This window comes from Paroedura picta, chromosome 15 (assembly GCF_049243985.1).
Source record: "Paroedura picta isolate Pp20150507F chromosome 15, Ppicta_v3.0, whole genome shotgun sequence".
In the NCBI taxonomy this organism is placed as follows: domain Eukaryota; kingdom Metazoa; phylum Chordata; class Lepidosauria; order Squamata; family Gekkonidae; genus Paroedura; species Paroedura picta.
The window spans coordinates 19,584,782-19,601,432 of NC_135383.1; the positions used below are offsets into that span (position 1 = coordinate 19,584,782).

The 16,651-nt window shown below is 51.7% G+C and overlaps 1 protein-coding gene across 2 annotated transcripts in view; it reads left to right on the forward strand.

Annotated features, from left to right (window-relative positions):
* The first annotated feature begins 836 nt into the window (after positions 1-836).
* DOC2B (double C2 domain beta) overlaps positions 837-16,651 on the forward strand; it is a 151,474-nt gene continuing 135,659 nt past the window's right edge. For both annotated transcript variants that reach the window (XM_077311226.1, XM_077311227.1), the window contains exon 1: positions 837-1,463. In XM_077311226.1, coding sequence (XP_077167341.1) covers positions 1,118-1,463 — 346 coding nt within the window. In that variant the 5' untranslated portion in view covers positions 837-1,117. The remainder of the gene's footprint in view (positions 1,464-16,651) is intronic.

Sequence of the window (16,651 nt, forward strand, 5' to 3'; positions counted from 1 at the left end):
TCCCCAACTCCTCCTCCACATGCAGTCAGCTGAGTGACCTTGGGCTATCCCAATTCTCATAGAGCTGTTCCCACACAGCAGATCTATTAGGGCTCTCTCAGCTCCACCTACCTCAGAGAGTGTCTGGGTGACCAAGTCACAGTCCTGTTAGAGCTGTTCTCACAGAGCGGTTCTCTCAGGGCTCCTTTATTCCACCTACCTCATGGGGTGTCTGCCGTGGGGAGAGGAAGGGAAGGCGATTGTCAGCCGCTTTGAGACAGAAAAAGGTGGGGAACAAAGCCCCTATTCTTCCCAATGCGGTTTGAAACTGCCCAAGGGGCAAAAAAGGAGCCTTCAAAACATCTTGGGAAAACCCTGACTAGGTGGAGCCTCCATGTGCAGAGGCAGTATACCCCAAGGATGGTGTACGGCAGGGATGGACGGCAGAGGCTGATTGGCACTTCCAGGGCCAGCTGTTGGGAGGCACTGGGCTGCCTGCTCTTGCAAAGGGGACCGGCTGGATGGATCGGAGGATGTGGGTCAAGGCTGGGCGGACAGCAGCAAGTGTGGGGGGCTGCGGGAGAGCAAAGCAAGCCAGACAACTGTCCGAGGCGGCGGGGGAAAGCTCCCCGGGATCCCCGGGGGCCGACCTGGCCAAGAGGCGGGCGGGCGGGCGGCTGCCGGAGCTGTCCGTGGTGCTGAACCGCGGCTGGCCTCTGGACGCCTTCGCCGCCGGGCTTGAGCTTGGGCTTGGGTTTGGGCTTGGTTGCGAGGCGGCGGTGACATCACCCGACGGCCCACCCCCCCCCCCCGCCCGCCGCCTGGGAGCCGTGTCATTCCTCGCTCTCGCTCGCTCGCTCCATTCCCAGGCAGAGCCGGCCAGACAACCCGCAGCATGCGCGGATCGCAGGCGCTCCGGAGGGCGAGGCGAGCCACGTAAGGCGGCGGCAGCGGCGGCAAGTCTCTCGCCTTCCCTGCCCGGGCTGGCCGGCCCGCCTCGCCTGGCCTTGGCCCTGAGGGTCCCCCCGCCCCGCCCCACCCACCTACCCCCACCCCACCCTCCTGCCCTGCCCTGCCCTGGCCTGCCCCCTGCCTCCATCGTCTTCTCTGGCGGGGCGTCCCTGGGAGAGCTGTATGCATGACACTCCGCAAAGGGGAGAAGGCGACCATCAGCATCCAAGAGCACATGGCGATTGACGTCTGCCCCGGCCCCATCCGCCCCATCAAGCAGATCTCGGACTACTTCCCGCGCTTCCCCCGGGGCCTCCCCGCCGCCGCCGCCGTCAGCCGGAGCAACAGCCTGCGCTCCTCGGCCGGCCAGGCCGCCGTCAGCCCCTCCGAGGCCACCCCCCGCGAGGAAGATGAGGACGTGGACCACATCTTCGGGGCGTACGGCACCGAGCCCGCCGAGCCGCCCCCCAAGCGGCCCGTCGAGGCCGAGGAGGAAGCGGCCGACGCCGACGGCTACGAGTCCGACGATTGCAGTAAGTTGCGCCGGCTTCCCGCAAGTGGGCGGCGGGCGGGGGGGGGGTCTCGGGCCCGAATCTGGCCGGCTCGGGCCTCCTGGGCTCCCAAACGGGCTGCCGGCAGGTGCCAGGGAGCCTCTGCCCCGAAGCGCCTCCATCCACCTGTTGGTGGCCATGAATGCCAATGGGCCGCGGGGGAGGGGGAGGGAGCGCTGCCGGGGCCGCCACCTGTTTGTCGCCCTGGGTCTGGCGCGGGGGGACGCCGGAGTGGCGGGCCTGGGACGCGCGGCCGGCGGCAGGGAAGGCTTGGATGGGTCTCCCTTGCCGGTCGCTTGGGACTCGGTGCGCGCCCGCTTCCGTGCAGCTCTGGCCGAGGAAGGCTGGCGGAATCCGGAGAGAGGGAGAGGGAGAGGGAGAGACACCCTGTTCCGCCGCGTCCCCGGCGCTGGCAGCCCTCCCAGCCGCCTTCCGCTCCCCCCCGCAGCCCGCCTCGCCAAGAAGCCCTCCTGCCTCCGCAGCCGAGGCTCCGACGAGGAAAACCCGCCGCCTTTCGAAGTGCGGTCGCCGCGAACCGTCGGGGGCCTGTTTTTCTCCTAGCGCGCTGCTCCTGGGCCAAGCAACGAGGGGGTCTGGGAGCAGCTCCGCAGCCAAAGCCAGGCTCTATTGGTCTCTCTCTCTCTCTCCCCCCTCCCCGGTCTTCCCCAGCCTCCCGCTTGGCAGTCTCTTCCTTTCTCGCCCCTCTGTCTGGAAAGCCCCCCTGAAGAAGTGCGGGGCCTTCCACCGAGCCCCCCGTAAGCCCCCGCCTTCAGCCCACTGCCCTCCGCGTCCCCTCTGCCTCTCAATGTCACCGCATCGTAGCCGACCTCCTGAGCGGGGTGGGCTGTGGGCCTCTGCTGCAGCTGAAATCCTTCCCTATGGCAGGCAGGGAGACAAGGGGAGACCCCCACCCTCGTCCCCACCCCACACACAGCTCCCTCCCCCTTTAGCGGTGGAAAGAAAAAGCAAAGCACCAGTTGCTTTGGGTGTCTCTCTAGCGAAGATGCAGGACAGGGAGAACGTGTCCCACCGGGGTCCACCGAGAATCCGGGAGGGGGCTTTGTCTTTTGTGGAGAGGAGGTCTCTTCCTGTTGAAAGCCGGCCGCTTAATCTTGCTCGTCCGCGTTCTCCGTGGGTGTTTCGGCAGAAATTCTAGCCGGGTATCTTGATGTCTGCCTGTCTGTCTCTCTCTCCCTCTTTCCTGCACAGAACTCCTGAGAATGTAGGAATTTCTCTAGGGGGAATTCAGAGGGGAGAAGGAGGCTTACGTCCCATTTTAAAATGCAGCCTTTCAGGGAACTGAGGCCTGGCACTATTGAACTCCTCTTTTGCCCTTCTTGGAAACGCAGAGTCCTTTTTTGCAGTGCCTGGATGAACTAGTCAGCCTCTCTGAAGTCCGGCAATGAACTTGTGCCGGCCTGCAGAGATCGAGCAAGCAACCTTTGCAGGATCGGGACCCAGGCTGGTTTTTACAAGGGGGAAGGGGGTCTCTGCTAGCCCGCCTTGGGGAAGGGGAAATGACAGCTCTGCGGTTGTTGATACAAGCGGAGTTGGAATGCTTCTCTTCTCGGGGTAGGCTGCCCTCCTCCTTTTAGTGCTCCCCCACCCACCTTTACCGCTGCTTGATGGGCAGAAATTCCACCAGCGGTGCCTTGCCTGTCTTGGAAATGCAGGAAAAAGAGCCATGAGTTGCATCAATGCTCCCTGGGGGAGAGGAGGGATCCGTGGCAGATCTACCACCCTGCAGTAAAACAATTTTTGAAAACTGAGTGGCTCTCCCAGATTCCATGACCCTCCAGCAAAGGACTATGGCATCCTTAACTATTAGGGGGGGGGGGGAGAAAAGAAAACCAGGGCAGTGTGGGTCAGTGGGTAGAATGTCAGGAAGAACTGAATCCAAACATTGACTCATGATGGTCCTACCTGGTCAGCAGTGGCCCCCAGGTACTCCAGGCTCAGGTAGATGATACCTGGGACACAAGCAGAGTCTGTGGGGCCACTGATATGGCTTGTGGTCCGGCATTACATCAGAGAACCAGAGGTCCCGAATATTCTGAGGCCCGATTCAGCTCGGGAGTGCCCTGGGAGGGAAGAAGGTGCTTCAGCCTCCCCACCCATGGCTCTAGGGGCATCAGCTCTTTGCTTGTGCTGTGGAATCCTACATTGGGGTCGACCGCTATGTCCATGGTTGTTTTGGCTCAGGAAAACTGCTGGGTGGGGGTAGGCAGAAGTCCCTCTTGCCCCGCACCCCCTTCGTTGCTGAATTGGGCTCCGGAGCTCTTGTTAATATTATTTTCTCGTTGTGTTGTGTGACTGTGAGTCAGGCTGGGGAACCCTCGACTTGTGCATGGTCTAGTTTGGCCTTTGGTCTTATTTTCCCCTCTTTGCAAGTTGGGATGATTCGGGGCTACCATGCAGAGCTGTTCTGGGAACAAATTAGAGGGATGCGATCTGTTTTAGGGGAGATCAGGCATTTTCAAATGGTTAAAAGACGGGGAAGAGCCCCTCTTTGATCCAGATGGGATTCTGGGGGCATTGGTTGTTCTTGATAGAAGGCAGCACCTTCGACCTTAAAAGTTTAAAAATGGGCGTGGAGGACTTGTCCCCCCCTCCCCCACGTACCCTGAGGCTTCTTCTGTTAGCCATTGATTAAAAATGCTCTGGGGCCCAATTCGGCTTGGGAGCACCACGTAGGCAGATAAAAATAAGACCAGAGCAATGCAAAACTGATCCGATGAAATGCACCCAAAATAAGCCACTGTTCTAGAGTTGGTTCTTATATGCCACTTTTCTCTACCTGAAGAAACTAGTTTTTTGTACCTTGCTTTTCACTAGCAGGAGTCTCAAAGAGGCTTACAATTGCCTTCCCTTCCTCTCCCCGCAACAGACACCCTGTGAGGTAGGTGAGGCTGAGAGAGCTCTGAGAGAACTGCTCTGTGAAAACAGGACTGTGACTAGCCCAAAGTCACCCCAGCTGGCTGCATGTGGAGGAGGAGTGAGGAATCAAACCCCGCTCGCCAGATTAGAAGCTGCCACTCTTAACCACGGCACCAAGGGTCTATTCAGGAATGCTGTATAAACGCTGAAGGGTCAGTAACAGATGGGGGTAATCAGCAGAAGCTCGGGGGAGTGGTGGCTTTACCAGGCATCTAAGATGCAGGAAGGCTGGCACCAGGGAGAGACGTCCATGACAGGGTCACTGAGCTGTGGACCTGCAATAGGGACCTGCAATCTGCCTGGATGTTTGGGGGTGAGGGTGGGCGCTGAACAAGGTGGGGTTTGGGGAAGGACCCCTGCAGGACTCTAGAGCAGGGGTAGTCAACCTGTGGTCCTCCAGATGTCCATGGACTACAATTCCCATGAGCCCCTGCCAGCAAACGCTGGCAGGGGATCATGGGAATTGTAGTCCATGGACATCTGGAGGACCACAGGTTGACTACCCCTGCTCTAGAGCAATGCCCTAGAGTCAGTCCACCCACCCAAGAATCCACGTTCTCCAGTGGAACTGATCTCTGTAGTCTCGAGATAGGCTGTGATTCCTGGGGATCCCCAGGTCCCACCTGAAGGTTGGCATCCTTAGTCCGTGGGTAGGGCCCAGCATCTCTGATCGGCTGTGAATCAGCTGGTGCCTTAAAGGGCTCTGAGGACCACCAGTCAGCCATGAGCCAGACTGCGAATGAAAGGGCTTCTTTCCTTCTGTGGCTGTTTAACTAGGTGGTGGTTTGGCTTCCCTGATCCTGTGGGGCAGCACAGTCAGAGGCAGATCCAGCCCACCCCACCATTCCCTGTGGAAGGCCTGCATGCCACTGCTTCCACCGCCAATTCGCTGCAGTGGGCGGGAAGTGCCCTTCAACGTGGTGGCTGTTCTTTCTTGCTTCTGTTATTCGTCAGGGCCCCACCTCCCCACCCCCCATGGAATGCAGAAAGTTGCCCTCTGCTCTCTCCAGTGTGGCTGCTATGGGACGGGCAGGGGGTGGTGGTAGAAGAGAGTTACGATGGACCCTGGACCCATAGAAACCTGCAGTCCACCATTCTTGCAGTCACACCGAGCAGACCCGGAAGCATACCTGGACGGGCTGGCCTGGAAGCAGCCCCTTTTTAGGGAGACGATTCTTAGAACTGTGGGATATAAACCAAGCCAAGAAGCAAGCAACTATGAGAGGTGGTCAATCTTCTCGTCCCTGAAGCCATATAGAGCTTTAAAGGTCATGGCCAACATTTTGATTTGTGTTCCAAAGAGAATGGGGGGCCAGAGCAGGTTTTTAAAAATCGGCTGGACGGTTATCAGAGGGATGGATACCAGTTAGCAATCTCACTTCTGGGTTTCAAACCAGTTTGCTTCCCCCCTCCCCCAGCAGTCTTAAAGGCAGTCCCATAGAAGGCGCATGGCAATAATCTCGCCTGCGTGTCGCCAGAGCATGGATAACTCTGGCCTGAAAGAGAAAGGCCCGTAGCTGCCTGCATATCTTTCATCATGCTCCCCAAAGTGCATTGAGGTCAGCTGACCAAAATTGGCTTAGGATCCCTGGCCCCAAACAGGTGACACCAGCCAAGGCCAGGGCAGGGCCTTTTCAACATTGGCCGCGACCTGGCAGAATGCTCTGCTGAAGGAGATCAGGGCCCTGCGGGACCTCAATCAGTTCTGCAAGGCCTGTAAGACAGGCCTGTTCTGCCAGGCTTACCATAGAGGCCAGGAAAAACATCAGGGCCCTGCGGGAGATCAGGGCCCTGCGGGACCTCAATCAGTTCTGCAAGGCCTGTAAGACAGGCCTGTTCTGCCAGGCTTACCATAGAGGCCAGGAAAAACATCAGATGAAACACCAGGTACAACCTCTTGAAGAGCTGGACTCATTGCTAAAAGATTAGAAGGAAGACCCACTCCACTCGGAAAGAACTGGAGTCCTCCACATTTTAATGAAATGAGGCCCTAAATAGACTATAGAATATTTTAGGTAATAATATTTATCCTGTTTTTTAGTATGGATTATTTTAATATATTGTAACCCAACCTGAGAGCCTCTTGTGGCGCAGAGTGGTAAGGCAGCAGACATGCAGTCTAAAAGCTCTGCCCATGAGGCTGGGAGTTCGATCCCAGCAGCCGGCTCAAGGTTGATTCAGCCTTCCATCCTTCCAAGGTCAGTAAAATGAGTACCCAGCTTGCTGCTGGGGGGTAAACTGTAATGACTGGGGAAGGGAATGGCAAACCACCCTGTATTGAGCCTGCCAAGAAAACGCTAGAGGGCGTCCCCCCAAGGGTCAGACATGACCCAGTGCTTGCACAGGGGATACCTTTACCTTTACCTTTAACCCACCCTGAGTTACAAGGAAAGGTGAGAAATAAGAATAAATATTATTATTCATGTTCAGTCATAACATAACACAAAGCATTGTTTCTTCTCTCTCCGGTATGTTGGAGGCTATACACAAACAGGTTGTTGATTTTGCCACTCCAGCATATTCAGCCCGTTTATTTTCCCATTCTTCTAAATGTGGACAGATGTCTAGTTTCCACTTTGCTGCCTAAATAGTTCTAGCCAATGTTGCCATGTATTTGAATATTTCTTCTAAAATGTTTGGTAATTTGTTAGGCAGAACACCTAACAACTTACTCTTGGCTTCCACTGGGAATTTAAACTTGAATATCTTTTGCGTTTTTGGTGTATTTCTTTCAGATATCATTTTGCTTTTTTAACAAGTCACTTGAAGGGAGTTTCTTAGGTATGGGAGAGCACTCAAAAAACGTGACCCTCCTCCTTGCAGTTTGAAAGCCATCTCCTCCTGCAGCGTAATAAGAGCAGGCACTTTGTGTGGGAAAGAAAGACAACTCTCCTGTGGTGTGAAAAATAGTTCTCCCAAGGCAAAACATACCAGACAGATGTCATCTGTAGTTTTAACCTGGTAACCCTTTTTTTGGAGCTAGACTGAGTCTCCAGTCATTTTGTCACAGGGGTAAAGAGCAGCAATTTCAGCAGGCTGCAGTTTTTGGATGGAAACACATCGTTCTGTGCCTCTTACTGTTTTACTGGATGGGAGCACAAGAGTAGTCCTGCCCAGTCAGGGATCACGGAATGGCAGGCCATCATTACACCTGCTGCATAGCCAGTCGGATTAGAGCCGTGGTTCTCAAACTGGGGGTCGGGATCCCTTTGGGGGTCGAACGACCCTTTCACAAGAGTTGCGGCAGGGCAAGCAACTTGGCCGGTGGGGGTGGGCATCCGCACAACAGCCTTGCGGGGTAGATTGAGACAGAGCGTTTATCTGTCTGGAGCAGCAGAATAGAGCGAGATCGGCATGGTGGGAAAAGAGGCAGAACTGAACTGAGAAACCCTGGAAAAAAAACCCAATTTATATACAATCATGAACAATGGATCTTCACGCCACTGGTCAGTTTCGGTTTAATTTCTGTGAAAGAGTACTTTTTCAGGGGTAGTCAAACTGTGGCCCTCCAGATGTCCATGGACTACAATTCCCAGGAGCTGGCAGGGGCTCCTGGGAATTGTAGTCCATGGACATCTGGAGGGCCGCAGTTTGACTACCCCTGATTTAAATAATTTTATGGTTGGGGGTCACCGCAACATGAAGAACTGTATTAAAGGGTCGTGACATTAGGAAGGTTGAGAACCACTAGATTAGACAAAGCAGTGATGACACCAAAGACTGTTGCGTTGAGTGTGAAGGGGCCGTGTTTCCCTAGGAAAGTACCTCCAAAGGCTGGTGGCTAAAGGTTCAGCCCCTGTATTTTCAAGAGTGCAGCCTAGGTGAAGAAACCGTGGCCTTAGCAAATCAGTGGTAACAAAGGCTGATCCCATCCTTTTTGATCCGTACCCAGGGGTCTTTGGCTATCAGAGGAAAATAACTTTTTTTCCAGGCCCACAAGCCGTTCCGGGGGATTAATTTCAGCCGTGTGCAGATATGAAAGGCCTGGCGGATCAAAGGGAAAGAGATATCTAAGAGACAGAAGGGAATGAATTAGCAGGAGGTCATGAGGAAATTCAGGGCCTGGAGTGTGCTAGGTGTAGCCTGATGTTTTGGGTAAACTTTCTCACTAGGAGAGGCACTGAGCATCAGTTTATAATTTTTAGCGCCGTCCCTCCCCATCCCATCTCCCAGAAGCCTGGTGGGAGGGTTGCCAGCTCTGGGTTAGGGTTAGGCAATACCTGAAGACTTTGGGGGTGGGCAGGATTGGGGGCAGGGCGGGACCTCAGTGTAATGCTATGGAATCCCCCCTCCAAAGCAGCTGTTTTCTCCAGGGGGACTGATCTCTGTTACCTGGAGATGAGCTCGAATTCCAGGGGATTCCCAGGTCCCTCCTAGAGTCTGAAGCCTAGAGTTTTCCTGGAATTACAAATGGCCTCCATGCTTCAGAAATCTGCTCCTCTGAAGGAAATGGCTGCCTGGGAAGGAGGGCTCTGTGGCATCACTTCCTCGTGGACCTCCTTCCTCTCTCTAAATTTTTCAAGCTTTTGACCATGGAGGAGTCCTTGAAATATCATTTAGACTTCGAGGAGCCCTGGGACTGCGCCAGAAGTGATGTCAGCTGGCCACGCCTCCTTGCCACACCCAAGAAGGACTGAGAGGGGGAGAGAAGGGAAGCAGACTCCGCCCCCTTTCTCAGACATGATGTTTACATGAATATGCCACTCCCAGGTCACAGCAGTTCTGGGAATAGCTCATAGCTGAATCCATTAAGGCAGGATGAAGGGGAAAGGCGGGGGAGCCCCTGGGGAGCTGTCAAGGAGTCCCAGGGCTCTAGGGAGCCCTGGTTGGGAGTCCCTGCTCTAAACTCTGCCCTCAAACTTCCATGCATATCCCAAATTGGACCTGGTCATCCTAAATCCCAGACAGGGGTGCAGAAGCTGGCATGGAGGGGGGGGAGATAATTTTAGTTACAGATGCTCCTTTAGTGGTGTTACAGCGGGGCTCCAGGGGTGCAAAGGCAAACAGGCCTACAGTTTTCGCGGTATGCATGAATTGGACAGATCAGCTCTGTTTAATATTCAGTTCATTCATTCATTCATTCATTCATTCATCCATTCATTCATTCTCTTATACCGCCCTCCCATAAGGCCCAGGGCAGTTTACATGGGGATATCGTGGGATAGATAGAACATTATATATTAGTAACAACAATATACAATAATGTTGTACAACAATATACAATAATAACAGTAACAACAACAATTCCAACAGTAAATATAAGTTTAACAGGTTATCACAATTAACTCATATAGGTCCCCAGCTTTTAAAATTTGCTCTGCTCCTGTGCTGTTAACTGCAGGTGCTGGCCTGGCTTTCCCCAGTGGTGGAGACAAACTGCTGACTGGTTTCAGTTGCACTTGCTTGATTTCTGTGTGACCAGGCTACTGTTAGAGGTGCAGAACTGGGTGGGTATCTCAAAGAAGCGGTCACCCTTCTGACCATCGGGCCTTGTGGGATTTCTTGTAGCCATGCAAGTGCCCAGAGGATCTCAGCTTTTATTTTGAAAGGATCACTCAAGTTTCTAGCCCTTCCTGTGCACGTACAAAGGAATTCGTTCAGACCTTTTTATGGGGCCCTCAAGAAAAGCAATGGCACCACATTTTACAGTCTTATTTTTTCCGCTTGAAAAAGGCTTGTTTCCATCTCGTTTCTCCTAATCAAACTCATATGTCTTTATCGTTGTGCTCTTTTATGGTTCCTCCCGCTGAACTTCCCCTATAAAATTTATGCGGTGTTTTACATCTGTTCAGTGGGATCGGTGCAAGAAGGGTGGGAAGTAAATGGCTTGAGAACCCAAGCAGTGAAAAAGAGCTTCAGGATGCCAACATGAAACGGCAGATCTGGATAACCCTAACTACGGGTGAGGGAAACAGGTGAGCAGACATTTCAACCAGGATCTGTGTCAGAGTACCCTGATGTCGGGCAGCTGCCAGGACCACGGAAGCAGCCCTTCATGGGCCTGTTGAGGCTGGAGCCCGGCAGAAAGCACAAAGCCACAAAGTGGCGATTGAAAGAGAGGAGGGAAGGCCAAACGACATGTTCAGGGTCTTAAAGAGTCAGGGCCAGGTTTCCCAGAATCAGTTCTGGTTCCTGCAGTTATGCGGCAGAAGTGGGAAATAGCTATTTAAAAATAAAACAGAGCCAATCTGGGCTCCGAATTCTGCCTGGTGAGAGAAAAGGGTCCTGTCTCTCCCTGCCCTCGAGTCATTTTTTCCCTGTGCTGAAAAGGCACTACAAGGGGTGGTGGGGGGGAGGCATTTCCCAGTTTTACTGCTCCATGTGCATAGGCCGCTCCACACGGAGCAGGGAAAACAGTGAGATATCCCCGACCCATCCCGCATGCAGTTTCCATGTAAGAAAATGGTTTGGAGGAAGGCTTGCAGCTGTTATTTGGCTGTGGGGAGGCCGAGCTGAAACTAGGGAACCCGGACCCAACTGTTTCAAAACCCAATTGCATAGTCTGGCCTCCTCCCTTTAGGAGAACCCCAGTTGGCTGGCCTTGAGATTAGAGGACAAAGAAGAGTTGGTTTTTACGCCCCACTTTTCACTGCCCGATGGAATCTCAAAGTGGCTGACAAATCGCTTTCCCTTCCTCTCCCCACAACAGACACCCTGTGAGGTCGGTGGGGCTGAGAGAGCCCTGACAGGACTGCTCTGTGAGAACAGCTCTAACAGGACCATGACTGGTCCAGCGTCACCCAGCTGGCTGCATGTGGAGGGACAACTTGCCTTGTCAGATTGGAAGGTGCCACTCCTAACCGCTCCACCAAGCTGGGATGGACCTCAGAGTCTAATGCTTTGTCATCCACCCTCCAAAGCTGCTGTTTTCTCCAGGGGAACTGATCTCTGTCACCTGGAGATGAGCTCTAATTCCTGGGGATCCCCAGGTCCCATCTGGAGGCTGGCATACCTACTTGAGACAGCAAAATTCTTCAGGTTTGCACGGAGTGTATGGTTTTAATAGGGACATTTTCAATTATAATGACCCTTCTACTTCAGCCTGGGAAAAAAAATGTGTTTCTCCATCTTGGGAACTGAACCCATGACTCATTACTCGCTGTCATTTCCTGTCCCTCTCATCAAACCTTTCCTGTGAAACGCATGAATTTGCCATTGTGGTTTATTTTCTGTGCTGCCTCTCTCCAGACCTGCTGCAGGTGGCTCTCGGCGATAAAATCAAATTTACAAGAACTGCTCTATTGTTATATAACACTTAATAAAACAATCGAAGTCAAGTAATAAAAAAAAAGACCAAAATAAACGAAGGCCCCTGGCCAAATAAATTGCTTATAATAAAAATACAATACAAACAAAGGCACAAAGTCAACCACGATCACCCGAAGCAGTTGAGATATAGGTCTGAAAACAAATGAAGTTGGGATCGTTGTCTTGGCCATAGAAGGCGAAAATCCCACAGGCTTTGCTGTTCCTGGGGCAGTAAGTGGGCTGCATTGATAATTTCTTCCAGCACAATTCGATACAATATAGCAGGGGTAGAGTGGGAAGGGACCATGCAGGCCATCTAGTCCAACCCCCTGCTCAATGGAGGATCAGCCTCAAGCATCCAGGATGAGTCTCTGTCCAGCTGCTGCTTAAAGACAGTTCATGAGGGGGAGCTCCCCACCTCCTTAGGCAATTCATTCAACTGTTGAACTAGACTCAGATAATCCTAGAGTGATCTTCCAGAATTACAATTGATTTCCAAATGGCAGAGATCAGTTCCCCTGAAGAAAATGGCTCCCTTGGAAGGGGGACTCTGAAGCATTACGTCTCTGCCGAGATCCCTCTTCTCTCCAAACCTCACCCTCCTTAGGGCCCACCCCCAAAATCTTCTGGAAATTCCAAATCCAGTGTTAGCAAGTCCTGCAAAAAGGAGCTCTTCCAGCAGGCATTCGGCCAAGACAAGCAAACAAGCCGCTAACCACCAACCAGACGCCCCATAATCTGCAATAAGAGAAAACTGGACCACAGTCAAGACAGACCAAACTGTGGTTTGTTATTGAGTACTGTTGCTATATCACGCGGTTTGTTGTTGCTATTAAGTGCTGTTGTTATATCACACTGTTTGATACAAGTTAATAGAGCAAAAGGAAATACAACGGGCAAATGATACGGAGTGAACGACATTAACCCAATGCATAGGCACAAAGGATACAGTAAATTTCTGTTACATTCACAGTAAATTACAAGCCCTTGTAAACAGAGCTAAAGGCCATAAAGATGATACAATCCTCCCATAGTAATTCCCAGAGGATACCCTGGAAACTCTGTTTACAAGGCCTTGTTCTTGTTTTGGAAAAAGCTAAAGTATTTTTATGTTGATAGTGCACTGAACAGATATTGCGGCTGTGTTTTATTATGCCATTAGTTTGTAAAATTTTATTGTGAATATAACAGAAATTTACTGTATCCTTTGTGCCTTTGGGCCAATCGCTTTCACGCCACCCAGAGGTTGGCTGACTTATTGTGAGAGTCCAATTGATTCCTCCCAATAAGCAGACTTTGTGGAGTTAAAATCTCTTTATTGAAAGAACGACGAAGCTAAGATCTCAAGGCCCTTGCTAAGACTACCGCCCCAGGGATCCGTTACCCCTTATCAATCCTGTTTAGGCACGAAAAAAACCCTTCAGATTTTTACCGTCTTTGTGCCCCCAAAATGAACGTCAGTTCCCCCCAGGCACCTCTGGTTGCCAAAGCCGGGAGGTGATAGCATGATTCCAAAACACTGGATGTCTCAGTGACCAGAACCCACGCCTAACAGTTGCAAAGGACAAAAGGCATGCAGAGAAGGGTACAGGAGATCAACAGAGCTCTTCCGCCAAGCCTTCACTTGAGGCCAGCAAGGAAACGATTAAGCACCTTCCGTCCCACATGCCCATGTATACGCCCTTCTCTTTCACTGTTGCCTTTAGAATCACCCTGATAAGAACTGGGCTGATTTATAATTGCGGCCTTTCCGTGTTTGGGAGGGTTATTAATCCTTGTTTTTATTGATCGTGTCTGTTTTGATAATTGTATGGTTTTATAAGGTCATTAATGGACCCTATATTGCAGGGGTAGTCAAACTGCGGCCCTCCAGATGTCCATGGACTACAATTCCCAGGAGCCCCTGCCAGCGAATGCATGTCTCTGCCTCTCACATTTCTTACCGACAGGGCCTTGGCTGGCATCTGCCTTCCTAGGCTTAGTCCCAGGGTGGCTTTTGGCAGTTCTAATGGTTTGTTTCTCTTCCCCTTTGTATCATCTTGCAAATCTCTTGTTCCTCTTCAGCTGGGCTGGCCAAACTATGGCTCTCCAGATGTCCATCAACTACAATTCCCATGAGCACCTGCCAGCACGGGAACCCTGCATCAGAATAATTTCACCTCATTTGCACTTGTGCTGCTGATGTTTGGTGGGGTCTCTAGGAATTATTTCATTTCATTCATTCATTCATTCATTCATTCATTCATTCATTCATTCATTCATTCATTCATTCAGATTTCTATACCGCCCACTTCTTTGCAGCTCTGGGCGATTTACATTATATAACTTACATGGATCGATATACAGACAGTAACACCAACAACTTTTAAATAAGGCATCAAAAGATTACAAAACCACATTTTATAAATAACAATTAACAGTAACATTGGGGGGTTAATTCTTTCAGTCTGGGGGCCCAGCAGGTTTCTGAGTCGGTCGGCCTTAAGCAAATGCCTGGTGGATGAGCTCCCTCTTGCAGCCCCTGCGGAACTGTGGAAGTTCGGGCAGGGCTCTGATCTCCTCAGGGAGCTCGTTCCACCAGGTGGAGGCCAGGACTGAGAAGGCTCTGGCCCTTGTTGAGGTCTGCCGTGCTTCTCTGGGGCCAGGGATCCACAGCCAGTTGGAGGTGGTGGAGCGTAAGACTCTTTTGTGGGTATAGGCAGGGGGGCGGTCTCTCAAATACACTGGGCCCAAACCGCGTATGGCCTTAAAGGTGATTACCAGAACCTTAAGCTTGATCCGGAATTCAATTAAGGCAAAATAATTTTCTGGGTGGGGAGCTGCATTTCCTTCGTAACGTGTGTGCATGTTTTTCAACGCTGCAAAGGAAGTGACCTCTTCAGACTCCGGTTGCTTTAGACGTGGGAACAGTGGGCAAGATGTGCATGTAGCACATGGGTTTCCCTGGCACACGTGAAGGCAGCCTTTTTTACATTTATGTGCCTTGATTTCATTGCGCGTTGCACACAGCCCCACTAAGCCTTCCCCCTCCTCCCAAATCCCACATGCCGGCCAATTCTTTTTCATCTCAATTTTTTAATGCAACAAAGCTATTTCTTTCCCCTTTAATTCTCTGTTCTGGGAATAAAATACAATAAAAAGCCAGGAGGAGAGAGAATTGCAAAGGCCATCTTTAAATTGAAAACGCAGAAAGTCTAATTGCTTGTGACATCAGGGACCATTTAACTCCATGAAATATAATTGTGCCTCCGGACTGTAAGGCATTGATAAGTGTTCTCCAGAACAAAAGTGGATTGGGAAGGAGAGCTCGGATCTGGATCAGATCTTCACCTGTTGCCAGTCAGGCCCGTCAGAAAAAACTTCCTCTACTGCAGGGTTTAAGTGGCTGAGTGGGGGGATTTGAACCCAAGGCCATCCTCTATGCAAGGCTACATTTTCATGCAGAAGGACCCAGGTTCAATCTTTGGCATTTCTAGTTGGGTAACAAATATCGGAAAGGCTGTCCTGTGTGCCTGAGCCCTTGGAGAACTGATGCTAGTCAGGGTCGAAATCATGTTATCCCAATGTGGTGTCGTGGTTAAGAGCGGTGGCCTCTGATCTGGAGAACTGGGTTCGATTTCCCCCTCCTCCATGTGCACTCAGATGGGTGTCCTTGAGCCAATCACAGTTCTCTTGGGACTGTTCTGGCTGAGCAGTTCTCTTAGAGCTCTCCCAGCCCCACCTCGCACACAGGGTTTCTGTTGTGGGGAGAGGAAGGGAAAGGTGATTGTAAGCCACTGTGGGACAAGTTCGGGTAGTGAAACGTGGGGTACAAAACACCAGCTATTCTTCATATGGAACAATGATCCAAGTTGGTAGATTTGGTTCATATTTACACAGGTTGAAGTGCGCACCATTATTGTATGGAGGAGTTTTCTATTGAGTAAGGCTCTAAAGCAGCCTTGCTCAACTTTTTTACCATTGAGAACCCCCTGAAACATTAGATTTTGTGAGGCCCCAAAAGTAGTGCAACCGTGTAAGATATGGTTGGGAAGATGCTCACCTGGGGCCCTCCACTTCCTGCCCCCTCCAGGCCCATCATTAGCCATTCGGGGAGGGGTGCATGGGACGACATGACCCTATGTGATCCAATACATCCAACACCCAATACATTTTTAGCAATTAAAAAAAATATATGAAAAATTAATTAGCTCCCACCCGTTCAGGAAAAACCTCCCAGGGCTGTCAAGAAACCCCGGGGTGCTGCAGACCGAAGTGTTAGAGTCCCAAAGTGGTATAGTCCACTCTGGAGCCATCCTCCAGTTTGCAGTTTCTAGGCAGAGGGCTAAGCTGGCCTAGCAGGAAGAAAAGGCCCAGGCTGCCCTCCAGGTGAGACCCAGATCCCCCCAGGATTTTCTTGGGAAAATGCTGGCTATTTGGCTCAAGGAGGCTCTAAGGTAGAGGAATGCCCTTTGCTTTGTATTCCAGGGGCTTTTCAGTTGAGCGCTGCAGCCAGGGAAGGATTCAAAGGGAGCGTACAGTTGCAAATTGTCTCTTGCAGTCGGTAACAACTCTGACTCCCCCCCCCCGCCCCCAATCCATTCCCAATCCATCCCCCAGTCTGCGGTTTCTAGGCAGAGAGCTAATCCGGCCAGTCCCCCTCGGCCTTTTAACTGTTCCCATAATACCTAGCTGGAACACAAGCCACAAAAGAGATTATCTCAGGAGCGGCTGTGCTAATAACTGGAAAGACTGACTCTCTTCCTCGCACACAGGCTGGTGTTCTAATTCGCTACAAAATCCCAGTTTGTAACCTCTGAGCACATGCAGAGCGCCTTTCCTAACCAATGAATATTCCGACAGTCCTCGAGTTTTTCAGATATCCTCCCACATTCTGCATTCTTATTTGCATTCTCCGGTTTATTTCTGAAGCTCAGGGTGGAGTACAAGAAGGGGGCATTTCCCCCTCACTGCAACCCTGCAAGGTGGGTTATTCTGAGAGTAAG